This window comes from Strongylocentrotus purpuratus, unplaced genomic scaffold (assembly GCF_000002235.5).
Source record: "Strongylocentrotus purpuratus isolate Spur 01 unplaced genomic scaffold, Spur_5.0 spur5_scaffold_1, whole genome shotgun sequence".
Taxonomy (NCBI): domain Eukaryota; kingdom Metazoa; phylum Echinodermata; class Echinoidea; order Camarodonta; family Strongylocentrotidae; genus Strongylocentrotus; species Strongylocentrotus purpuratus.
In genome coordinates, this window is record NW_022145594.1 from 29,848,818 (window position 1) to 29,876,812 (window position 27,995).

Here is a 27,995-nt window from a genome sequence, read left to right on the forward strand (position 1 = left end):
AATGTATCACATTGACCATTCTCTTCTAACTCTCTCTGTATCTATATCTCACTCTTTACCTCTCTTTCTCTATATCTTTATCCCTCTCTTCATCTCTCTCTCTCTCTCTCTCTGCCTACCTCTCTCCATCTCTCTCTTTTTCTATCTTATCCATTGCTCCCATCAAAAACACAAGAGTCAAATGTAACAAAATAGCCAAAGGCATCATCAGTTTGTAAACAACAAAATGTATCACATTCATCATACAATAATATTTACATGATGTAGATAGGTTTACAATTCTGTCCCCGGAAATCAAATTAAGTCTACACAACCCTTCTGAAGATAACAAACAAAAAATAATAAAGAAGGATTTAATAAAAAAAATAAAGGTTATCAGAGGGGGAAGAGTCAACCGGCACTCATAGCCAAGTTAATCTTGCGGGTATGAGCGAAACTTGACGTAATAAAAACAGAACATATTTGTTTTTGTAAATGAAAATAATCCACCTGTTGCAAACAAGCAAATGTTACGACACACGTTAGAGATGTCAATGTGTGTGTTTCATTGAAGTTTCCCATGTGGGTACGATTGATACACAGTAGTTTGCGTTAACTGGATATAAACAAAATCATTAAAATCATATTGCAGTTTACAAAACGCTGTGATTTTTTTTCTTCAAAGAATAAAACATAACATCCACTATATATGCACAGCGTCTAATTTAAAAAACAGTGAGTACTCGTTTAAAATACCATGTGATTAATGGAAACAGAAATAAAAAATGCCACGAGGGAAAAAACAACAATAGCAGCATATTTGAACTTTTTAAATTTCTCTCGCTCTCACACACTCTCTCTTTCTCTCTCTTTATCTAACATGCGTGATAAGAATAGTCAGAGAAAAGAAGAGTTGGAGATGTTCTGGTGAACTACGTTACGTTACGTTACGTTCAAGTATTCGTGAATTAAAAAGCCCAGTCAGCCTTCATAAATATCTGCGGGTGAATACTTAGAAGCCTGCCCTCTACAGGCAAGCTTTCGTTTTGTTTTGCCGAGTGCTTCTCATAAACACTCTACCATCCGCCGCTGAAAAACGAAAACCGGATGGATTTCAACGGTGTTTTGCTTTGTTCAAATAATGCATTCTGTACAAGAATTCTGCCAGTTTTACATAACTTTATACAAATTTCATAATATAACAGGAAAAAAAATACGAGTGGGAAAAACTTGGTTCATTTATTTACAAGGGAATAGCGGTGAGGGGGAATAAAACCTGGCAGAATTCTTGTCAATTTTTTGTTAGTTTTCACAAATTCGGTCAAATAAAAAACAAAATTGTCATTTCCTTCCACATGCGTACAAATAGAGATATATCAATATATTCTTTCAAAATGGCAACAGCGCTTGACCGTTGCTGACCTATCACCTATGACCTAATAAGGGGGAGCTTATGATGTTACACAATAGGCTTTCTAGTTGACTGAATGCCTAAACTGGGAAGCGTAAACCACTACTTATAAATGTAAAGTGCATGCTTTTCCGCCTCCTTGTGAACACCGCTAATGAACACCTACTTCTTTGCGGCAATTCCGATTTCCAAATTTGGCAAATTCACCACAAAGAGCACACAATAATATCATAATTGAGAAAAATCTTGTGAGAATTACAGTATAGTAGATATCTGATTAAATTGATTGAGAGGATTGTTAAATACAAACACACACGGAACCCTTTATTTATTATTCTCCTGCATAAAGGGAGGGAGGGAGGGGTATCGTTATGGATCGGCAGGGGAAAGGGTTGCTACCATCAGGTAGGATGTGAAATCATGCGCTTTGTTTCAAATAAAGTTGTGTCCCATCATGCTTTGCAAAACATTTGGTCCTTAAACAAATATTGGTCTTATTATCCATCATGAAGATTAATTGAGCAGTTCCCCCCCCCCCCAATTATGCTTATAAAGAGTAAAGAGGATTTGCTCGGTAACCTATTTTTTCTCTCACTTAAATGCCATGCGGGTGGTTTATGATAGATTATGCATATATGCCTAAATGTAATGTTTTTTTGTTAACCCTTAACCTCCCCCCTCCTCATCTAGTACTTCACAAACCATATCTCTATCAAAGAATGAACAACTTACAAAGATCTAAAAACAAACAAGAGAGGGACTGTGAACCACCGTTTCCACTTCCACCCTCTCTCCATTTTGACCGAGTGCTGCATGGTGGTATGAATTATTATGGTACATTATGCTGAAACTTAAGCTGAAATATAGTCTATCGAGACTCGAGAGCCAGAAAGTCATTAATCTTTTATTAAGTCTTCCTACGTCCTCTTACTTTTTTTCTTCTCTTTCTCTCTCTTTTTTTTTGGCCGGCGTTTTGGGGGGGCGACCAAAGTCATTAAAGTTAACACCACTCTGGATCACAGCAGAAGATATATCAGCCCTGCTCAAATGTAAAGCTTGTATTTCTTAAGTATGATACTGAAATTATTTTGGTTTCTATCTTTTTTTAATGAGCAACAGGTAATTTCTTTTGGAGGGGTAGAATTTTTCATCACAAGGACTATTTAACTTCCTTACCATCAATTCTACATGCATACCATTATTTTGTGATGTAGTAACTGATCTATCTATCGGGTCTACTAGATTTTTGTTGTTGAAAGCCATGCAATATTGTGAGTGAGAAAAAAAACCCAGGGTTAACAGGTCTCCTAAAAGTAGAAAGAAAGAAAAGACCCCCTTGATTATAAAGGAACATGGTTGGGCTTTCCGTATATAATATTAAATTGTCACAAAGGCTACAAATGTCTACTACTTAATCCTTCTGCGTATAATGAATCCTTAAAAAACTGATTGAATTCTACAGTAATTTTGAATAAAATAACAAGTATATCACAGTAAAAGCATTCACAGATTTAAAATTCCATTTCTATGCAAGTATTTCTCGAAATCATCGCATATAATAATTACACGCCTTACTCCGTCTCCTTCATCGGGACATTTACATATTGCAATCGTTTACGCAAGGAGCATGTCCAAATAAAAAAAAAGAGAAGTAATGCTACAGGGCTCCTCCGGAAAACAGATTTAAAACGATACCAATAAACATCGAAACAAACGTAAGATACATAAGTAAATGCTAAATAAGTTATCTCATCTGAACTACGCGTCGAGCAGAACGGAAACGTCCGTCCGCGCTCGACGCTCAGCAATCTAACGACGATTAACATAAATTATAGGACAACGTATTCTGGTATAAAAAAAACACACAACAAAAAGGAAAAAAACAAAAGAAATTGACTATCGGTACTAATTCATTAGCTAGCTAGTTCTGTTATCATTCTCTAACGTATTCATCGGTGCATGTGACATGAATCGTGTGAGACGTCTCGTCTTTTTGCGAGAATCAAAATGAATTAATTTATTTGTTAAAGTCTATACACAAGGGTCCCGTCCCCACCATGCTCCGCGAAGACGGGACGTTATAAAACTGTACATGTACATCATATATATCACATTAACCATCTCTGTGCCTATATTAAGCAAACCATCTGATAAGCTGTCTTTGTTTACATTGTTTAATTGACGTTTGGGTATGTCCCTGGCTCTCTCTCTCTCTCTCTCTCTCTCTCGGTTTCACACATCACCAGCTCTCAAAATCAATATAAAATCAAATATAATAATTATAATTCTTGCTGGAAATCAGAGCGCCATGAAACCACTTGCTAAATATAGTTGCAGGTTTTCGGTGTAGGTCATTTTTTACAAGGTGAAGCCACATTACAGTCGCGGCTTGGTTGAGCTAAAATCCGCTCACATATTGCGAGATCTACTGCATCATCCACATCGAGCACCACTGCAGATTTAAATTCACAACACTGTACCTGAGCATATGCATATTGAAGTGGCATGTCATATAAACATTCAGTGGTGCTTAGCGAGTATGATGCAGCGGAGAGTGCAACCTGTGAACGGAGCCTTGCGCGAGACACCACAACAAGTAATAATGAACAAAAACGTGGCAGTAATAATTGTTTCTCCCTACGAGCATTTTAAGTAATGCCCTCCTGAGCAATTATCAGATTAAGTCCAACAAATACCTATATTCCTTGCATGCAATTCACTTCGTAAGGATGCAATCTACTAAGTTACCGGTAAAAGAAACCTCGACTGACACTGAACGACGCAATCAGGAAAGAGTGGGCACTTGGTGTCACTAATGATGTGAAGAAAGAGAGAACATCCGTAGCCAAAGACATACCACTAGTTATCTGTACACAATATTCATTTAGGCCACACTAAAATGAGTCTTTATACTAATAGGGGGACACTGGACTAAGCACAAGTACTAACAGGTTCTAATCATTACAATTCTCCCTCAAAAGACTGTGTCCGTCGACCGAAAAACAGTCGTGGAACTCGGGGAGATATTCACGCGCGAGAACCCCGCCATGTTTGTTTTTAATTCCGAGGTATTTGAATTGGGAGAGAGAGAAAATACAAATTGTAGCTAGCGAAAAGCTCCCCCTCTGGGTATCCGACCCGGGCTAGAAGGGCACATCTAAGGGCTGCAGAGCGAGAAGGGCACTGGGTAATAGACTTTGTACAGGGGTGAATGCCCTTCTGGCTCCGACCTTGGCGACTCCTCAATAATGTCTAGCTCAGGTTAACACATCTTGAATGACACCAGAGGAGAGAAGGACAAACATGGCGGGATCTCAAGGAGTAGCGCCCTATCGGGACGCAAGTTATTTCTTCTGCAGCAGGTTCATCCCATTGTTGTCAAACCACAGAGAATTGTAGACATCGCGATACATCTGGCAGTTTTTTAAAACTTCTGTACAAACAAACTCACCATCATAGAGGTGATGTTGTTAATATTTTTGATTTTTTCTTAATATTCTGATAACCTATCATCATCATCATAATAAGATTCCTAGATGACATGCAAAGACATCACAGTAACTACAATTCCTGCGTTGAGAAAAGTTGGTTCTAAATTCTGCATGTCTAGGCTACCAGCCAATACGGAATTCAATCTCGATCTCTGTGTTTGGACCAGGACCAGGACTTGGAACTCATTGGACCAAGAACTGGCTGGTTGAAATGTAACTCTGTATATAGCCAACATTGCAGCTGGTTGAACATTCTGGTGACGGCTCTCCAAAGTCGCGTGACTAGATTCCGAAGCTTCAAAAGAGCCCCGGTCTACTGATAAATGTGAGCTGTTGCATCTGGAAACCATTTGAAGATCAGTCGCTTGCCCTCTCATTCAGTTCTGGATGCGGATGTACGATCTGTGCCTTCTCTGGATGTTAACCAGCGAGTGTGGAGATGCCTGTACAGGAAACCACTCTGCGCCCTCGATCTTGTCAGGGCCATCCTGTATTCCAACCAGCGAATGTCTTGTCCCGAGGTTCTCGCGCTTACAAGAAGATCTTCTACGACGTAATCGTACCACTACAAGTTGGTGATGAATAAATACTCATTTTTTTTTCTGCATGCTGTTTACTAAATACTCCTCGCTCGTCTCCTCCAATAATAATTAGTGTGATAGTTCTCGGTGACCTTTGGCAACGCGGCTATGGCTTGCCGTGGGGTCACTTGCTGCTGGTGCCTCAGGTCGCTGATGATGCCGTGGCGCTGGTGGATGTCTCGGGCGCATCGTGTGGGACTGTGGTGCTGGATGAATTCTGGCTGTGGCTGGCATGAGGCGGGATCAGGACTGTGCGTAACGACGGCTTACTCACAAGTTCTGTGTAGGAGGATAAAACGATGAGAACGTTAGAGTCTAAACATGGATCAGGGCCGTGCATAAAAATAATAATAATAATATGTCTTGTTTACCCAGGGTAGCCTCATCAGTATGCATACTGTTCTCTCAAAGGGCTCTGCAATCGTATCATTGCCCTGGCTTTAACAGAGCTACCATGAAAAAGTGCTCATGCATTCAAGGAATTTCTGCCTACCGGGTACCCATTTACCTCACCTTACTTGCAAAGTTCTGTTGACAGGATAAGACGATGAGAAACTTAAGATTCTAAACTGGGATCAGGCTGCGTACAAAATTACTGAGCCTAACGAAGAAATGTGGAGTGCTTGTTTCAAAAGGATCAGGTTTTTTTTTCCACAAGATTCTCAGCTGAACTTAACAACTATGGAAAGCTGTAAGCATCATTGATAATATTTTGTTAAAGTTATTTCAAGACGCATAAAATGTTGATTATTTTCCATTATCAAGCAGATTTTAGGTTCTTGATGTTGAATTTATGAAAAGTCTAAAATACTTTAATTTTTGCTCTTGGTAATATTTAATTTTAAGGCTACAAATGGCTCTCCATAATTTATAAGTCCAACTTTAGAGTTAAGTTCGACTTAGGATCTTTGTGAACACTACCCCTGGACAAGTTGAGTGATAGTAAACAGCACTTACCACTCGCGGAGAAGTTGAATAGAGGAGGGAGTTCCCTGCCGTTGGGTAGCTTGGTGCCGGGTTCCCGTAGCTCGCTGAAGAACTGATGGGCGCACGCTTCCAGGGGTTTGATACGGGACTTAGGGGTGTACTCCAGCAGTCTGCTGCACAGCTGGATGGCATCGGCGGGAGTCCGCGCTCGGAATACCTACACGGACGGGGCGAAAGAAGTTTGAAGATTAGACAAATTGTATTGCATGGCAGTAGAGTCAAAGCTATCTATTAAAGTAGTCACCCGAAGGTTCAAAAGTGTTTTGAATTGATACAAAATTCATATCGTTGCGAAGGGGAAGCCTTACTGACACTATGAATATGACTGACAAAGAAAGCGGACAAAATAAACAGTTCCTCAGGTAGACAAAGGAACATCCCTTTACTGCTATTATGTAAACATGATTGTGTAGAACAGGTGTCACATGCATATTCACCTTTTTACATAATAGCAGTGAAGGGATGTTCCTTTGTCTACCTGAGGAACTGTATATTTTGTCCGCTTTCTTTGTCTGTCATATTCATAGTGTAATCAAATATAACAACTTCACTCTTCAAAATATGTTCGGGGCCTGCAGTAATCATCTCTCAAAAAATGTTAATTTTGAGATCCAGATTTTCTGCCTTCAACAGGTTTTTCATTAGTTTTGAACAATAAAAGTGAAATAACCGAGTTGCCAATTTGCGAAGGGCAGTTTCTTCCTTAATCGCTACTATGTAAGGACTCCTCTTACCACAAAAACACGGGTTGTTGTTAGTGTTTGTCAATAACAGAAAAATGGCAGAGGGGTTGCCAATTTGCGAAGGAAAGTTTATTCTGTAACCGCTACAATGTAAGGATTCATATCACAAAAAAATGAGAGAGGGGTTGCCAATTTGCGAAGTATCACTACCACGTAAGGACTCCTCTTACCTTATTCCAGGGATGGGGCTTGATCTGAGGGAACTTGAATTCTGTGTAGTTGGGGTTCATCTCCTTGATCTGATCACGGCTTGGGGTTCCTAGGACCTTGATGATCTCCACCAGCTGGTCTACCCCGCTGTCCCCGGGGAAGATGGGCTGGCCTAGTAACAGCTCAGCCAGCACGCATCCTGCTGACCAGACATCTAAGGTACAAAATCATGGGGGGGAAATTAGAAGGGTTACACTTAATGCCAATGTATGTGATACCTCAAGGAAACCTACTAGGCACTCTATTTTTCTTCAAAACTGGCCTTTAACAGTGAAAATGTGTTTTTCCTGGTTTCTTCAGTATAGTCCCATCGTCTCTTCCATTGGTCCTGGGGGGCGTTTCACAAAACTTGTCATCAGTGACGAATGACAGATTTAGTTATAAGCTACTGAAATCCTTGCTTATGATTGGTTATCAACAGATTTGTCACTGATTTTTGTCATTTGTCATTGAAAAAAGGCTTTGTGAAACGGGTCCTTGTAATGAAATTATTTCTTACTTTTGACGGATGGAGTTGGCTTGGAAACAGCCCTGATCATCCGTCTACAGGAAACAAGGAAATGTGGAGTAAATGTTCCACCTATGTGTTTTTGTGTTAGTGAAGTCCCGCCTCTTGGTTTTGATGTTATAAATTACAAATTGTTCAATGATAGTCTAGACCTTTACCAAGGGAAAGATGGACTGGCCTTATAACAGTTTAGCCAGTGCACATCCTGCTGACTGCACATCTGTAGCACAGACAGACACACACACAGACAGGGTGGAGTCAATTTATTTTACTCTAGTCCCTTCTATTCATATTGATGTTAGTGTAGTCCCATTAATTGGTCTGTATGTTATGTAACTGGTTCATCCTTTTACGGGAGGCTAATTCAACTTAACTGCTCCTATTTCTCTCAAGTTATTCTAGTCCAACACATTTGTATTACTGCTTAGTTCACAAAAAACTGTGCAGACTTCGACTCAAGAAAAAGAAAAAAAATAGAACTGGGACCCGTTTCACAAAGCCTTTTTTCAATGACAAATGACAAATACCAGTCGGTAACAAATCTGCTGATAACCAATCAGAAGCAAGGATTTCACTAGCTTACAACAACAACTGTCATTTGTCACTGATGACAAGTTTTGTGAAACACCCCCCTGAACTATCAAACCATATTTGGAATTCTGGAAATACATGGATTAGACATTTTCAAGATTTCAAAACGGAATTAGGTCTGGGTCAACACCATCCAAACTTTGAAAGGGGCTAACCACATCAATTTCCAAGTGACACTGTTTTAGGAATCATGCCAAATGGAAGAGTCATATATAGTAAAATGTGGGTATTTCACAAAGATTTCGATAACTCTAAGTTGGTCTTAAATATTATGGAGAGCCATTTGTAGCCTTATTTTGAAATATATTCAAAAGCAAAAATTCAAGTATTTTAGGCTTTTTATAATTTCCACATCAAGAGCATGAAATCTCCTTGATGATAGAATATATGAACGATTTGAATCAACATTTTATGCCTTTCAAAATAACTTTTACAAAATATTTTCAAGGATGCTAATGGCTTTCCATAATTGTTAAGTCAAACTTAGGATCTTTGTGAAACACCCCCCATATCTATAATGACAACCATATTGCTAAGGCCCTGCATTCTGACACGGGATATTTTCCAGGTCATCCGGTCAGGAAATGGCTAATGTATGAAGGATTCACAGGATAATCTGGATTAAGTCGACATATCAAATAGAAGCCGCATATATCCCCTAATTAGCTGCCCACTGTCACATGTATAATCCAGCATGAGTTGAATCTTCACACATACTGTGTGCCTTGTTTAAGGTAGGGTCAAACTTTTTCAGTGATATTCAGGCATTTTTGAATGGTTTCTTTTATTTTGTTATTGTTATTATTGATTAACTGCATTTTCTTCGATTTTTGTGAATGTTATACTCTTTTATATTCCTGAAAACTAAATACAATAAAATCAGGTTCAATGCTAAATGGAAGAACATATACTGAATAGACATTGATTCATGTCAGTGACAAAAAAAATACACTGTTTCATGTTTCAGATGATATTTTTTTGTTCATGGGCACAAAATTTGTATTTACTTTCAAGAGAATGTTGTAAACAACCTCGGTTTTTGTTTACATGGAAGGGAACTATTTGGAGCTCCATCATTTGACCTATGACCTTGCTGCATACGCTTGTATGCGCGTGTTGCAACTATGTCCATTCAATACGCTGTGTACTCACCTACCTGTGTTACAACTATGTCTTTCAACATGCTATGTACTCACCTATATCGCATGTGTAGTCTGTAGCACCAAATATAAGCTCCGGTGCTCGGTAGTACCGTGAACAGATATAAGATACGTTGGGCTCTCCTCTCACAAGCACCTTTGCACTGTAGTTAACAAAAAGGGGGAAATTAAGTATGATTAGTCCAAGTGTATTAAATACCTATCGTTTCAACTACAAATGAAAAATACTAAATTGTATATAATTTGCTGTTAAAAGTAGCTACACAACTACTATTTTCAAGCAAATTACTACCATATTTGAAGAGCTTATCAAAAGAATAATTTGCACCAGTTTTACAACCCCTCCCCCCCCCAACCTTCTTTATCTGCTGTACTTCTTTATCTGCATTGTTAATAGCTTTAGCACGTGGACAACAGACTTTAATGGTCATAATATCCAACACAAACAAAATTGCAATTGGATTGCCGATCAGTCATCAGTATTTTGGGATATCTTCAATACAAGCATTAAGCTGAAAATAATTGTTTCTTTTTTATTCCCTTCACAACTTGGCTTTGTAAAAAAAAAATTTAAAAAATGTGCTGAATGAGAAGTGTACAGGCAAATGATGTGCCCCCACTGGAGAAGACTTTATGACTGCTCTTAAAGATAAAACTTTAGTACTGGTAATGCGATTGCATTTTGAAAGAAAAGGTGTGGAAAGGATCAGAAACAGCTGATCATGTAGCATGTAAGTATTGGTGTGCACTGCAAGGTTCTGGATTCATCAAAATCATAATAAATTTGACCGAGTCTTGGTAAAGTAACAAGCGCTGTACACAGAAAGCTATATACGGGACAACACACATGGTGTCGGGCTGGTACTACCATGATTTCCTTCTCTTTCTATGCTCATTACTCAGCCAGTATACATTTTCTTCCAAAATTGTTTGGCACATGTCATTTATTTGTAATCTTGAACATTCAGTGTAAGTTTTGTTTGATTCTGTGAGAATTAATTTTCTTTTTTTTACCAGAACTCAAGTTTATCTTTAATGTGAGTGCTATACTACGGGAGTGGGAGAGGGAGTTAGTTGTGCTGGACCTACCAGGCGCAGGTGACGCCAAATATTTGATAATAATAACAACGTACCTTCCAAAGTCACAGAGCTTGAGGACCGCTGTCTCTGGGTTGAGGAGGAGATTCTGTGGTTTGATGTCCCTATGACAAATGCCCATTGAATGGATGTAGGCTAAACTCCGGAATAATTGGTACATGTACAACTGCCAAGGAAGAGAGAGAGAGAGAGAGAGAACAAAAATATTGTTTTATAATTGATACATGTGAAAACTTAAGCAGGAGTAAGGAGGTGACATAGAGAGAGAGAGAGAGAGAGAGAGAGAGAGAGAGAGGGAGGGGAGAATGGAGAAAAGTGTATTTAAAGTATAACAGAACATATCAGGGCTATTTTACTGACAGTTAAAATTACATTGAATTGATCACAACTTAACTTAAGAATTCAGATAGATACCAATTGCAACTCTACACAAAAGAGAGAGAGAAAGAGAGAGAAATGAGGTAAAGAGAGGAAGAGAGCAATAATAGGAGAGAGAGAGAGAGAGAGAGAGAGAGAGCGAGAGAGCATAGACACATGTTTATATTACAGGTGGCAAATGTTTATGTAATCTTTCCATGTTTTGACAATTACGCCTAGAGCTCAAGATTTATGGCTCCATCTGCAGAGCAATAGATCACCACAACCAAATCTGATATCATTTCATAATGTTATCTTTCTATTCATGTCAGAGCTGCAAACTGTTGTGCAAACATCAGATGTAATCTCTCTCTCTCTTTATCTCTCTCTCTCTCTCTGTCTGTCTCTCTCTCTCTCTCATATACACACAAGCGCCTCTGTTACATTCATGAAAGTGCCACTGGTGTGTCGCAAACTGTTCTTTCAATAGCACAATGATAAAAGAGATTATAGTCATTCAAGCAAAATACGATTATGATACATGTACATCACATGATCTAAATCATCTTCCCTACACCCCCCCCCCCCCCTCTCTCTCTCTCTCTCAAGAAGAAATAGGAATGCATGCTCATTTCTTCTGTACGAAATGAGCACAATTAGAGAGGGATTATAGTCATTCAAGCAAAATACAATTATGATACATGTACATTACATGATTTATCATCTTCCCTACCACCCCCCCCCCCAAGAAAAAATAGGAATGCATGCTCATTCATTATACTGTATGAAACAATGCTCTCTCATTTTATTGGGAGAGAGCTTCATTTTAAAGCCCTAAATGTGAATAACGTTAATCTCAACATGCAAAGAATCTGCACAAGGTTCATTGTAATGGACAGCACTAGCAATACATATATAGATATCCCTATCGGACATACTGGGGGGCGTTCACAAAACTTGTCTTCAATGACAAATGACAGTTTTTGTTATAAGCTACAGAAATCCTTGCTTCTGATTGGTTATCAGCAGATTTGTCACTGATTTTTGTCATTTGTCATTGAAAAAAGGCTTTGTGAAACGGGCCTCTGGTCTTTGACTAATGGAAGTGCACAGCGGGATGTTGCTCTAATGCAAGCTAGAACATATACTGTATGTACTGTACAAGTAGATGTAGGTAGGTTCTGCAATATTCGGGTCTCAGACATTGCCAATTAGATTTAGGCTAAAGAAGTAGCCACCATTAAAAAATCTTGAAAAAGGATTGAAAATTTCCAACTTCCACTTCTTTACAAAGTTGATAAAAATTATACATTTGTACAAAATACAAGAATAATTGTAAAGTCTTTCTAACACACAGAAGTGATATTCTGAATTAATAAACGATAGTTTATTGTCGTGAAAAAATTAACCTACAAGAAAAACACACTGTTGAGTTGAGATTTTGAATTTAAGCAGTTGTTAACTGTCTTGCTACATGAACACCGCTGATTTTGAATTTTGAATGAATTCCACTTACCTTGACATAGAGATTAGCTATGGTTTGTTTTGCCTTGCTGTAATGCCTGGCTACTCTGTACACAGTTTCTGGTACATATTCTAGGACCAAGTTTAGAAACACTTCATCTTTCTGCAAAGCGGAGAAAAGAACAGAAGAGACATCATCAATTGTAGATAAAACAGAAACTAATAACTGAACAATAAATGAACTACATTTATATCGTACTGATGGGGAATTGGGGATACTCAAGGCTTCTTACAAAGACAACAGTGAATAACAAGAAACATTTGAAATGAACACAAGTATTCATTTTCTTTCACAGGTTGATGTATTCATGAACAAAGATCGATGCAAGAGTAGCCAACAGTAGGAAGAACAAAGAAATATATAAAAATCCCATAATCAATATTTTGTAGCATCAAGCTTGTAATTACAATTGCTTCAACAGTAGGGGGGAGGAGAACTAACCCTAAAATGACATTTTTATATCGTACATCAAGATGTCACTAAATTTACTTGCATTAGAAAGTAGAATATTCTATTTTGACAGTATTGATTAATAAGCATGAACACATTATAGAACATCTCTCCTGAAATAATGACCGTAAAATTATTTAAAAGTCTGCATTTATTCTCCCATCAATTGATCACTATCAGTCTCCATGGCAATGCATTCAAGTCAACATAATTTATTGAATAAAAGAGGGTTAAGTGACGTAAATTTCTTCAGTTTTGTAGCAAATTGATGAATTCTGTGGATGTCGCTACAGGGAATGGAATCAAAGTACGTCATTGACTGAGCATAAATTAATTAGTGCAGGTGAAACAACAATGGTGCCTTTGAGTCATTCACCAATGGTATGTCCAAAACAAAATGATACCCCAGGCGATTGAATAAAAACAAAACAAAAAATCATTTGAACTTGGAAGCAATGACTGTGGAAGCAGAGAGTGGGTAATTAGGAGACAATTGCCTGAATACTTGGGGCAATGTTTACTGTATAGTTAAAATTTGAATGATCAGAGAAGGAAAATTATGAATGTAATTGAGATCACACCTGAAGGCCTAGTATCATAGATAACGATGCAAGTGAATGCATGCTTGTCAATACTTTGACCATTTTATTCAACTCGTGTGCCTTTTTAAATTATTGGACCTTTTTTTTTTTTTTTTTTTTTTTTTTGTGTGGGGGGGGGGGGGGGGGGGCGATGTTTGTTTCCCAATTCAAATTCTTTGGCTCACTGTCCAATGGATGTACGGAAGTAGTATTATCTTACAATATGCTCAAATTAAACGGGTGTTTCCATTTACTGTAACACTTCTTTCTGACCTACCCGACACACTTTGATCTGACCCACTTTTTTCCTATTCATTTTCTACACAGAGGCATTTTCATGTGACAGTTCTGTGGTGGGCTTTTTTGCTAGTGATTATTCATGCTCAGTATTAATGGAAACACCCAAATTAAACTTACAAAGCCATACAAAGCTCTACAAAGCTCTGCATACATGTATGAACATGTTTAATGCAGAGCTGCAGTTGCCAAGCTGCTTGCTCATGCATATTCATGTCTCAGCCTCCCATATTAAACACAAAACAATAACAAAAAGACAAACCTAACTTCCCCCTTTCACTATCTGAGATAAAGAATTTACCAAAAAATTGAACGTCCAAATTGAATTCACTTTTATATACTCCTATTCTTGTTAATTTGGACAACAACAAAGCAGCTTGCTCTGCGATCAATTCCTACGCAAGATTCCTTGATGTAAATCGGTGCTTATAACTTTATCACATGAAAGCTTGGTAGTGATAGGGAAACTTACCTTTTCGCCACTAGAATAAAAGAAGTACTTGAGCTTTACTATATTGTGATGATCTAGTCTCCTCATGATCTGAAGTTCTCGATTCTATAGATGGACAAAGAGGGTGAGGAAAAAGGAGAAAATATCATATTAATATTACACAACTAGATTATTCATATTACACATACATCTGTTGCCATGTCAGGCATATCAAATCATTTCTTAAAGGTAAAGACCAGTTATGGTCATGTGATTGCATTGTGAAAGAAACGTTGTGGAATCGATCAGAAAAGGTTGATCATCTAGCATCTAGCATCTGCAAGGTTCTGGAATCATCAAAATGATAAGAAATTTGGCCCTTTCTTTGTAAAGTTACAAGCACTATACACAGAAAGATGTATATGGGACTACCCTATATCTCTCACAGACCATGAGAGAAACAAATTTACCAAATATATGAATTAGTAGGCGGTTTCCCGGCAAATTTTTTATCATCATGTATTAGTCAAAACATATTCTTTCACATGATTGGTAATGAGAGCTTCCATTTGATTTTTTTGAAATTGGGGCATTTCCAATACTGGTCTTTACCTTTAACAAAGAGCAAGATGGTATTTGCATATATAAACATTACAAGTAATAAAATAAGGACTTGTGATAACATGGGAAGGGGGCATCGACTACGTCAAAGTTCTAGCCTATACTAAAGAACTAACCTTGAACACATTTTTCTGCTAATGCATGTGCTTCCTTAATTGCTAGGCAATCAATAGTATTGACTATCAAATGGGAAAGAGGTATCATTATCTAACCTACTATTCCCTTGGACACTTATATACCTCAAGGTACCTTATTAGGGATTACAATTTACTCTGAAACTGACTATTATTTATTTGTGATCATTGATACCACTGGATACCACAAGGTTACATTCTAGGCACTGTACTATTTTTTTTGAATAAAACTGACCTTGAATCCCTTGTCTTGTCATACTTTTGTTTAATTTCCAGCAGACCACTGTGACTGACAATTCAAAGAGTCTTATTATTTAACTATTTAACAATGTATGTAATACCTCAAGGTAACCAACTAGGCACTCTATTTTTCTTTAAAACTGGCCTTAAATGTTAAGTCTTGTAATATTTTCCTCCTTGCCAGCAGATCGCTATGAATGACCATCCAAAGGGTATTATTATTTGCTAACCTTTGATGTCAATTTGTATGATACCTCAAGGTAATCTACTGGGCACTGTGCTATTTACTCTGAAACTGACCTTGAATCTCTTGTCTTGTAATACTTTCTTTATTGCCACCAGATCACTGGAATCGACCATCCTGGCCTGATATACCACACCAAACGAGCCATTGCCTATAACTCTTGTGTCTGTGTAGGAGATTTCTTCCGCCCTATCAGGCGGAGGCCCTTTTGTTGCTGTGACCGATGTGATTTTACTGCTATCTTTGTCCCCTGAGAAAAAGAAAAAGAAAGAGAAAAGTTAATAACATACTCTGCCACTCATCACGTTTTGAACCATTCAATATGACATTATCTCACCATGTCTATTTGGAGCCGTAAAGGCATGAAGTCACATATTTTAATCAGAGTTAACGCCCTTCTGGCTTTGAAGTTCTGAACAAATGCTAATACAGTGAAACCTGTCTTTAAAGACCACCAAAGGGGGAAAAGAGAAGTGGTCTTTAAAGGCAGATGGTCTTTACATGTACACCTGTATGTACAGGTTCCGTTTCAATGAGAAACCAGTTTCAAGGGGAACAAAAAATGTGACCTCGGTAGACAGGTGGTCACTAAGGGTGCGTTTAATCGACACTTTTTCACCCTAGAATCACGGTTTCTAAAGACGTTTAGTTTAAAACGCAATGCGTTCAAGCGATTTTTTCGTCGGTCGTAAAAATAAACGTGTTTGAAAACACAAACATGAAACGCTGAAAAAGATGCGTTTTGTATCATGATTCAAAAGAATCACGGTCGCTAAAATTCGATTGAACGGACGGAGTTCTCAATCATGATTGTATGACGAAGCCTCTTCCGGTTTGGGAAAAACCGCGCGCCCGCTTTGCATGCAATTTGCGTTCACTATACCATCGTGGCCTGTTCCGTTATGTTATTCTTTGTTTTTCCTTCTATCATTTTCTCTTTCTGTCTTTCCTTATGTTATTCTTTGTTTCTTCCTTCTATTCTTATGTTATTCTTTGTTTTTTTTTCCTTCTATCACCTTTTCTTATGTTATTCTTTGTTTTTATCATTCTATCATTTGCTCTTTCTGTCTTTCCATATGTTATTCTTTGTTTCTTCCTTCTATCACCTTTTCTTATGTAATTCTTTGTTTTAAGCATTCTATCAATTTCTCTTTCTGTCTTTCCTTATGTTATTCTTTGTTTCTTCCTTCTATCATCTTCTCTTATGTTATTCTTTGTTTTTATAATTCTATCACTTTCTCTTATGTTATTCTTTGTTTTAATCATTCTGTTACTTTCTCTTTCTATCTTTCCTTATGTTATTCTTTGGTTCTTCCTTCTTTCACCTTCTCTTATGTTATTCTTTGTTTTAATCATTCTATCACTTTCTCTTTCTGTTCTTCCTTATGTCATTCTTTGTTCCTTCCTTTTTTCACATTCTCTTTCTGTCTTTCCTTATGTTATTCTAAGTTTCTTCCTTCTATTTTTATGTTATTCGTTGTTTTTTCCTTCTATTACCTTTTCCTTTGTTATTCTTTGTTTCTTCCTTCTATTCTTATCTTATGCCTTGTTTTTTCCTTCTATCACCTTTTATGTAATTCTTTGTTTTTATCATTCTATCATTTGCTCTTTCTGTCTTTACTTATGTTATTCTTTGTTTCTTCCTTCTATACTTATGTTATTCTTTGTTTTTTCCTTCTATCACCTTTTCTTATGTAATTCTTTGTTTTAAGCATTCTATCAATTTCTCTTTCTGTCTTTCCTTATGTTATTTTTTGTTTCTTCCTTCTATCATCTTCTCTTATGTTATTCTTTGTTTTTATAATTCTATCACTTTCTCTTATGTTATTCTTTGTTTTAATCATTTTGTTACTTTCTCTTTCTATCTTTCCTTATGTTATTCCTTGATTCTTCCTTCTTTCACCTTCTCTTATGTTATTCTTTGTTTTAATCATTCTATCACTTTCTCTTTCTGTTCTTCCTTATGTCATTCTTTGTTCCTTCCTTTTTTCACATTCTCTTTCTGTCTTTCCTTATGTTATTCTAAGTTTCTTCCTTCTATTTTTATGTTATTCGTTGTTTTTTCCTTCTATTACCTTTTCTTTTGTTATTCTTTGTTTCTTTCTTCTATTCTTATCTTATGCTTTGTTTTTTCCTTCTATCACCTTTTATGTAATTCTTTGTTTTAAGCATTCTATCACTCTCTCTTTCTGTCTTTCCTTATGTTATTCTTCGATTCTTCCTTCTTTCACCTTCTCTTATGTTATTCTTTGTTTTAATCATTCTATCGACTTTATCTTTCTGTCTTTCCTTATGTTATTCTTTGTTTCTTCCTTCTATCACCTTCTCATTCTTTGTCTTATTATTGCGATCTATGCTCAAAACAGCAGTCGACAGTCGGCCGTAAACAATTCCAGAAAGCGCGCGCCGAAGTTCCTGGGCCATACTGCGCAGTGTGATGCGCAGTGGTTTGGCTCGCAATGAGCTAGAATCAGTGTTGATGAAAAATCGCTTGAACGCAAACCGCAGTGACCTTGCTTTTTGTAACGGCGTTTTGAATTGTGATTCATGTTTGTGTTTCTAGCTTCGAAAATTCGATTGAACGCACCCTAAAACAGGTTTGACTGTACATCTATAAGGGTTTTTGTAACAGAACATGCAACAGCAGCATCAAGAGGGACAAATAATTTTTTGGGTTAGATATTTCTGCAAGATTGTGAATAATGAATAAATGTATGATTCATCCTCGAATGAACTTAAGTTACATTTACTTGTAAAAGTCAACTTTTGTTGCACCATAATACACATCAAAACTAGAACAAAAACTCAGTGTAAGTAATTAAAGTACCCATAAGAAACTTCAGACACAGAATTACAAGCCAGGAAGATATTCAGCAAAGGGCCTATAGGAAAGATGTATTTGGCAGTCATCTAAAGCTCCCATTGCTTCCCCCTGCATGAGTTTTACAAGCTAACTATCACTCTTGCGAGTGTGACAGCAGATAAGGAGATGGTTAGATGTTGCCCCCCTTTTCGGGGGCTGTCGTGGAAGTTGTAATTGACAAGGGTCTCGATATAAATTGACTGAATCACTAATCAGATCAGGAGGTCCCTTGACACAAGAATAGCCCAGTAAGATGAAGGGGATCATTCACACGGAGCAAGTATTAGTACAGTGAACACTGCACATGTACATACATAGCGTAATATAAACAGTCGGTGAAATGAATTGCAATAAATATGACATGTATATGAAAACATGGAAAACAGACAACTGAGCGGGAGAGATTTGCCGGGTAAAATGTTTTTCACTTATAAATATTAAAGATAAACTTGAGTTCTGGTAATGCGATTGCATTGTGAAAGAAAAGGTGTGGAATGGATCAGAAAAGTTGATCGTATAGCATGTAAGTAATGGTGTGTAATGCAAGGTTCTGGAGTCATCAAAATCATCATAAATTTGGCAGAGTCTTGATAAAGTAACAATCACTTACACAGAAAGATGTATATGGGACAACACACATGATGTCGGGCTAGTACTACTCTGATTTCCTTATCTTTCTATACTCATTACTAAGCCAGTATACATTTTCTTCCAAAATTGTTTGGCACATGACATTTATTTGTAATCTTGAACATTCAGTGTAAGTTTTGTTGGATTCTGTGAGAATTCATTTTCTTTTTTTACCAGAACTCAAGTTTATCTTTAAGCTATTTTATGCTCACAGGAAGAGTAGCTTTGATTCTTTATTGGGTACTAGTGAAAAATAAAGCTCTACATGAGGGCTCTACAGTCTTTCTTTTTCATTCTTTTTCTTCTTCTTCTATTTTTTCTTCATAAACGAGGTCTGGGTGGGAATTTACCCTTTTGAGAGTCTGGAATGAAAATGTGGGGGCCCATTGCACTGAGCCACCTCTAATGTCAAGGCCTCCCGACATAGTTCCAAAGAACTTCAGCATACCACACAGATCAAAGGGAAATTTAATCACTCTTTGTCTTGCGATAGACGCCAAAATGTTGAAACTTCCCTGCCTGAACAGGGGTCACATGTCATTTTGGGGGAACAAGTGACGAGCATCAGCTAACTTTGGTTCACCACTTTCGTACATGTACATGTATGTCATCACCTCATGTGCTGTGCAGCCTGTGACATACAAAGAGCGTATAGACCTGCTTTAGAAGGGCCTGGTGAGCTTTAATAATGAATGGATTTTGAGAAAAGTGCCAAGGCCCTTTGTCTGGTACTGTGTAAAGTTTGGAGAGAGGTATTGCCGTGACAAGCATTCAAGGAGATCGGGAGAAGAATGGGTTACCTTCAAATGGAGGGAAGCAACCGTTTAATGAGCATAATTAAAGTAAACCTGCCTTAGAAAAAAGGTTTCAAGTGTTAGGCTAGCAAAACATGGAAATGTCTATGAAACTAGGAAAAATTGAGAAGAGAAATAAGGCATTGAAGAACGGGTAAATTGGTGTTTGGCCAAGTAGCCTGCTGTGAAAGTATGTTGGCCCATTTATGAGATACACTATAAGTGGAATAAAAAGCTAGAGCTTCCCAAATACACATTGAAACAAAGTCAGTTGAAAGCCAGGCAGAAGTGCACTCCTGCATGTTCATGCAGCCTATGTTGTAATACTCTTTTGACTACCAAAGTACATTTAGGATTGAAAACATCTTCCATAATTCAGAGTGGCCATTGCTTTCAAAATAAATGTAGCTCTACATTCGACATAAATTTTGATTATGGATTGACGTCAGACAGAATGGGTCATTGATCTCGCGATTGCTGCTGCGTTAGCTGTGGATCCAGCAGTTTGCAAATCCTACATGTACATCTCTTAAATTGGGACGCAACCCTCGGGAATCAATCTGGATGAGAAAATGGGAAAATAGATGACATTGGCTCATGGAATGTGTTCACATACATGTAGACTGCACATTATGTACTGTTGGGCTCCAGCAGCTCCACACCGTCTTTTTTTAGAAAGCGGTCCAGATTGAACCCACATATACAGTCAAACCTGCTCTAGTGACCACCTGTCTACAAAGACCACATTTTTTATTCCCTTGAAACTGATTTCTCATTGGAACATGTACTATTAAAGGAACCTGTCTACAAAGACCACTTTTTGCGTTTCCCTTGGGCGGTCGCTATAGATGGGTATGACTGTACCAGTGTCTGTACGAATGAGACCTTGTTAAAATTGAGAAATGTTGGGATTTAAGGTGCCCATTTTTTTTTTCCTCAATTTTTCTCTCCTTAACTCGAGAATGAACTGTGGACTGAGTGAATTTCGGGCCTTTGTTGAATACTTTTAGATGTACAGTGTTGTAAGCTTTGATATGTCACATTTTCAAGAAATGTAACTCAGGAAAAATCAATTTTTCAACAAGTTCTGTTTTTTTTCCTACGTAATTCAAGAAAGAATGGTGGACAGATTGAATTTGGGGCCTTTGTTGAATACTTTTAGACATACGGTGTTGTATATTTCACATTTCAAGGAATGTAACCCGAGACAAATCAACTTTTCACAAGTTGTACATTACAAATGACAAAACTTGGTAAGGGTATATGAATAATTTAGTTGTTAAATGTAAATGAAGATTGTGCAGCGTGACTTGTTGATCTGTAACACCGTTCAGAGTCTTATTGCAGTGTCTATCAGTATCACTATGATTCCCTCTCCCATGATACCAGGAGATTTCCTGCAAGAAAGGTTCTCAAAATACCCCACCTGCTGTGATAAATATGGATCCAGAGGCCTGACAGAGGATCAAGGATGTTTGCAAGAGGGAAACTTATTACTTTTTAACCCTTCTCTTTATTATCCTCTTATTCTCTTTCTTGCTCGCTCTCTCTCTCTCTCTCTCTCTCTTTGAAGTCTTTTTCCACCTTTCTATCTAGAAGTCTACATGTATCTTTCTCAATTTAAAAAAAAGAGGGAAACTTATTCATTATTACTTGTTCTTCCTTCTTTCTTTCCCCTTTCCTTCTTCTCTTTCTCTATCTTTGAAGTCTTTCTCCATCTCTCTATCCAGAAGTCTATTTATCTGTCTCAGTTCAGTTTGTGATGATGATGATAGTGAAGAAGGTTTGAATGAAAAAAAATCAAACTTTCCTATAGATCTGTCATGTCAATTCTCAAATGGTAACATTTACTGTATCTCACTTTAATTTCTCCCCCCCCCCCCAGACATTAGACTTTTTCTCTGTCAATCTCCAGAGTCTGTCTTTCAGCTATACAGTACCACACTGTATCCCCCTCCCCCCCCCCTCCCTCCCTCCTCTTCTCTCTCTCTCCCTATCTACAGTCTTTTTCCTTCTTCCTGTCTGTTTTACATTACAACTCTCCTTCTCTCTTTCTCTCTCTCAATCTCTTATCTGCACGTATCTGTCAGTCAGCTGTCTCAAATCAGCCGGTTGCCATGACGATGCCAGTCAAAAAGGGAGAACTGAATGCATGTATAATAAATACCTGCACACCTGAGTCAGGCCAAGATGTGCAATTGTGCAGCCCTAACAGAGCATGGAATAACCTTGAAAACCTGAGCAATCTCAACAATGGTGCATATTAAAAGCCATCCATTGTTCCATGCCCATTATGATTCACTCAGATATTGGTCCCAATGTCAACTCTAATTCATTCTACTAATCGATAGCTACTATGAAGGGTCACTCAAATCTATATGAATGTACATGTACACTAATAATAGAAGATGGTCTTGATAATTAGATGGATTGCCTGAGCCTGAGGCCTCCCCAACACAACAACTGTTGTTTGAGGTGTATCATCACTGAGTAATGAATTGAGTCTATAACTCTCAGCTAAATATCTTTAATTTGTAATGCATTGTTACAGAAACAAAATAGATCACAGTTCTGGACGGCTCAAACTGAGCTCAGAAATTAAAAGATGAAAATATTACCACTAGTCCTGATCTGACAGTTTCTCAAGAAATATAGAAATCCGGTCCCCCCCCCCCCCCCCCCCCTTAGATATCTTCATGAATCAGGATTTTTCTTTAGAAAGCTTTACAAAAAAGAGCATCCACTTCAACTGCTGTAGAGTAATGTACACAGACCAAGAATGGTACATAAATCAGGGCATAATGTAATGTACCATGAATATGATGTACCATCTACAATACGTTATGTGGATTCAATATTGAAGAGAAGAACCTTCACCCCTTTTTCTCGCCCCCCCCCCCTCTCTCCCTTCTCACCATAGACCTGCACAATCAATATCAGCCTTTTACCACAGAATATCTCTCTTTGCTTTCCCCTCTTTATAAATCTGAATATCTCGCACTCTATCTTACCACAGACCTGTACTTTCCAGAGTACAAGCACCTGTAGGCCACATGAACTTTAATGCAATGTACATGAATGCTGTATAATATAGGACCTTTTGTTTAGATTGCCAGCCTAGAAACCAAGACAACTGTTTAGGTTGCCTTTTTAAACTTGTAGTGGTCATTTGGGTAACTGCTGAAAACTGATATTACAAAAATAATGAGATTTATTAGTTGATCAATATTAGTTGATTAATATTAGTTGACACCCAGGCAACAAGGTTAGGATTTTTTTCAGGAAAAAAAGAAAACTTTTAGCCTTGATTATGCCATGAATGAGAGAAAATCATATCTAAAAAGAATACAGCACAGAAAGTTAAATTTTCTATCAAGGAGCAGAATAAGCAGAAATATATTGGCAGCAGTTCTGCTGTTAAAAAATTATCTTGCCTTTTACACTGTACCTCCTCATGTAACAAAAAGTTTGTACAAATATGACCCTTGATTTATTTTGTGCTCCTTAATAATTGTATCTGATAATTAAGTATAAACGTCATGTCTTAACAACTCTTTGTCTTGAAATACTTCAGCAAAATATGCTATATTAATGAGCCTATTGGCTACATTCCTGTGAAGTAAAAAAATGTATGCCACGTAAACAGTGGTATACTGGTAAATGTATACATGTACGTGTACATGTACATGTATGTACATTCAAATTCAAAGATCAAAAGGGAGGCCTGCCCAAAACTTTACTATGAAAGCCAGCGAGAGGTCTTAGCTGTTTCCTTTGATCACTTCAAAATTATGTGACTTAAACAAAAATAGAATCTCCCTCCCTGTCTTCTCCCTCTTCCTGAGATATCCGCATATCCATCTCTTCTTATATATAATCAACATGATTTGTGTCAGAAAAATTCTGCCCACATTGAATGAATGGAAAGAGGTAGAGAGGCACTTTCTACATTTCAAACATCTCTAGCTACAGTATGTTCACACGAGACCATGGTAGTTAAAAAAAAAATTGTGTAAACTTTCACAACAATGAGGACATGAGTGCGTCCACACGGTCCATAACTACATGTACATGAAAACATCAAAGTTTAAAACCACAACTGCTCATTACTCAGCTAGTATACATTTTCTACTAAAATCGTTTGGTAAATGACATTTATTTGTAATCTTGGACATTCAGAGTAAGTTTTGTTTGATTCTGTGAGAATTCATTTTCTTTTTTTTTAACCAGAACTCAAGTTTATCTTTAAGTTGATGGACTCCCATGTGAACATCACTGTTGTGTATTACTCAAGTTACAGTAAATTAGGAGAATTGAACTTGGAATGTCAGAACAGCTGTTGGTGACAGGTTGACACAGACAGGAAAGAATCTCAAGTAAATACTGGAAGCTATACATATTAGGACAGGGTCAAATGGAATCAATGTCCAATGTACAGTATACACAGTTTGCATGGATTGCAAGTGCAGGGCAATACATGTATGTATGCTACAACCCTAGTATGGGGCTAACAATTTTTTTTTCAAAAGAAAGTAGGAAAGGATCCTCAGCAGACAACCAAAAAAAGAAGAGGTTCAATCGAAGACAATAACAAAGGAACTATGGTCTGTTATCAGACATCAAATGGAGAACAATGTCCCATTAAGCCAACAATGCAATAATAGACAATTACATGTAGTACATGTAAGTTCAACTTCAGTCAACATGTACAGTAGCTTGATTCCTGGCTCCTATTAAATTTAAAAATGTACAATTTACTTTAAATGTAACAAAGTATGTCTACGTACATTACAACATGTTTATGATGGTTTCATGAAAAAAAAAGTGCCTTCCGTAAATGTATTGTACCTGTTGTGTGTTTAATGTACTGTAAACCCTTTAATCAGCACCAGCAGAACAATGCAACACCACGATACGTCTTTGACACAAGTATGTTAGCTTTAAATAGTCCAAAATACAGGTCAGCAAATGATAATCAGATTAAAAGCATTATTACAGAGTTTATGACCCGTTAAACAAACAGAGCTTTTTTAATTTGATAATTGCACGTACAGCACATGTTTATTTAATCAAGCCTATTCTCTACTTGTACATTGTACTTGAGGCCCACACTGTACAAGATTCTATGCCAGTGGCGACTGAAAGGGGAGGGGCACAACCAGTCTGCCCCCCCCACCCTCTTTGAAACTCATTGCACCTTAGTACACAAAAACATGCCCCCTCTCCTCATTGTGATCTTCTGACCTCCCCTCAATTTATAGTCCCAAAAGGTGGACCTGAAAATGTAAGAATTTGTTTCTTCGGAGGGGATTCAAGGCAGAGATTTTTGGAATGGAGCCCCCACCTAGCCCGGACGGAGACCTGGATACACCCCTGCTTTATGCTAGAAATATGTACTGTACGTGTAGGTAAGGCTATAACCACAGAGAAAGCAGATCTGAATTCAAGATAAAAGGATTGCCAATGACAGGCACATGCATTACACATGACAGCATCTGTTTGAAGTCAGAAGGAAGTTTTAAGCCGTTCACTCCTTGTTGAAGCATACGAGTTAACGCCCTTCTAGCGCTAAGCAGATGATATGTCTCTAATAGGCTGAATCATGTGGCATTTCCTCCAGTAATGGTTTCAATGAGGCACCGGGGTGCCAGCTTGTTCCTATAAAGTGATACAATCTGTCAAACTTTCAGAATATTTTTTTTTTCAAGATTTTTTTCTTCATGAATGTTATTTTTACTTCTATATTGTCATTTTGTTTTATGAATTCTTATACTTTTCTAGAAGTTGTAAAATCAAATGTGAAAGTACAGACTTTCTTTAAATTTTAACAGCTGTTTTGTATCAACTTACTTCTGTAAATTTTAACCACTAACAAAAATGATGAAAATATTATATTGAGAAGCTATCTATCTTCTCCTTCGCACTGATATTTTGTAGGTCTTCTTCTATTCTATAGCCTACAAATGTACCTGTACAGAGACATTCTTCAAAGGTCACAACAAATTTCCAGTTTCATTAATTTGCGTCATCTAAAATACAGGGTTGAAAGTACAGGTTTCACCTTGTTGGATGGTGTTCATATCAATTTGTGAGGAAAAGAGGAATACGCTGGGTTTTTAATCTACGTACATCTGTAAATCCCCAGTAATCCTCACTGGGGTCAGTTTGATGCTGTGCAAAATTACCTCTACCAGGTATGCAATTAACACTACCCCTATGTAATCGACAGTGCCTCTATGTAATTGACAATGCATCCATGTAATTGACAGTATCTCTATGTAATTAACGATACCTCAATGATGCAATTGTCAATGGCTCAATGCCACTATGCAATTTAAGTTAAGGCCTGTATACTTTCAATCACTTGCATGACCAGAGCAATATGTACCTTTATTAAGTTAATTAGTATCTGATCCCTGAAGATGAATTATATGAAAGGCTGCTTATAAAATTTATACAAGTAATCCATACATGTATCATGGCAATCGTTCGAAAAGGAATTTCATCCGTCTCTCTAGAAATGAATTTCCAGCTTCTTGTATATAAATTAGTTTGCAGCGCTCTGATGTGGACTCAATTCACGTTCCTAAGCCTTTGCTTATAAATGCTTTAAAAACAATACTTCAAGAACAACTTTTATGAAGTGAAAGCTGCTCCCTGTTTCATAATAATTTCTTATCACATTGCTATAACATTTTGCTCACACAGAAAAATACCCAATCAAATGCATAACAATTATTGTGACTTTAATTTTTTTTTTTTACTGATAGCAAGTTTCATGCAACAGAGCCCAGATGATAGATTTTAAGGCATTTAACGATTTAAAACTAATGAATGAATTACAATGAAGAAATTTCATGTCTCCTGATCTACGATCCCAATAACAATTGAGACTTACTAGTATTAAATGTACCCCTTTTAAATGCCATTTCAAATTTGACCAGACTATTAATCAAAACATACTCATTGATTTTGAAGAGCTAGAGGGCGGCAAGATTTTAGTGGACGATATCCGTGGCATGACAATTTTGCTGTAGGCTGATGAAACTGGTCGACGATGGGTCGACCACTCTCCACTTGCTGGACGCTCCACAGTACACATTATGAAATCACTGTACAACGGGCAAAACTTCTTTCAACATTGACGCCGAAAAAGATTATCCAACTGATCATGTAGTGTCGCAGAAAGAGTCCAGTTTTAAATAGAAAGGAACTCTTGTCCTTGTACACAAAATCCTTGAAGCTTTCGAAAGGGAACACAAGATGTTTTCAAAATTGGCAGAAATCAACAGTTGGATTATCAAATGACAAGGTCTGCTCACATGCTCCAGTAATTTTAGCAGTCCGTCTGATACAGATAGAAAGCTCTAAATAACCTACTTTTTCTAAAGGTCTTAGAACAGGAATGGCAAGATTTTGCAGCTTGAAAATCTGTGCCAGGTTGTCCAAGGATATTCTACACTCTCAAATAGCGCAGACTGGATGATCTGATAAAAAGGAAGAAAGTCAGACACGATTCTTATCCACAGACCTCAATTCTTGCATAATAAGAGAGTCCCCGCTATGAAGTGATTCTCGAGAGCTACACAAGTGTGGGCTGTGGCGTTCGCGATGTAAACAGTGTGTACGTGAAACCCGACACCACACAATGCACAGTCCTGTAGATGCTCAGCTGTGCAAATCACACAAAGTTAGTCTGTCCTGGTAAGAATCCAAAGTTTAATGACGTCCCAATGCAACAACACTCACATCCAAGTGCAGTGATGGCAAATTTAAAAATCAATTGCAGTCCCTCCTGTCAAAACAACAGATGCTCGGTGAAATAATTATTGAACTTCCCTCAAAAAGCCACTGGTCGTTTATTTAGTTTTTTACTGACAATGCACAATGCTTTTGTTATTATTGTGAAAAAAACATTGGACAATGAGAGGAAGAGCTCGTGTCCCTGACTTGAATGCGTCTGGACTGCACTGATCCCTAATGTACACAAACTCTTCAGATGACAGCAGCTAGCAGTACATTTGATGGGAGTTGCATATGTGAACACACTGACAGGGCCGGGTAGGCAAG

The 27,995-nt window shown here is 37.5% G+C and overlaps 1 protein-coding gene across 1 annotated transcript; it reads right to left on the minus strand.

Annotated features, from left to right (window-relative positions):
- Positions 1–207: 207 nt before the first annotated feature.
- LOC764638 (glycogen synthase kinase-3 beta) lies at positions 208–27,952 on the minus strand. Its single transcript, XM_003729334.3, has 9 exons — positions 26,889–27,952; positions 15,695–15,888; positions 14,442–14,525; positions 12,633–12,743; positions 10,795–10,925; positions 9,698–9,804; positions 7,363–7,556; positions 6,420–6,606; positions 208–5,741 (listed from the first exon to the last, which is right to left on the minus strand). Exons 1-9 carry the CDS (start codon positions 27,025–27,027, stop codon positions 5,605–5,607), a joined length of 1,284 nt encoding a protein of 427 aa, XP_003729382.1. The 5' UTR covers positions 27,028–27,952; the 3' UTR covers positions 208–5,604.
- Between the last annotated feature and the right edge of the window lie 43 nt (positions 27,953–27,995).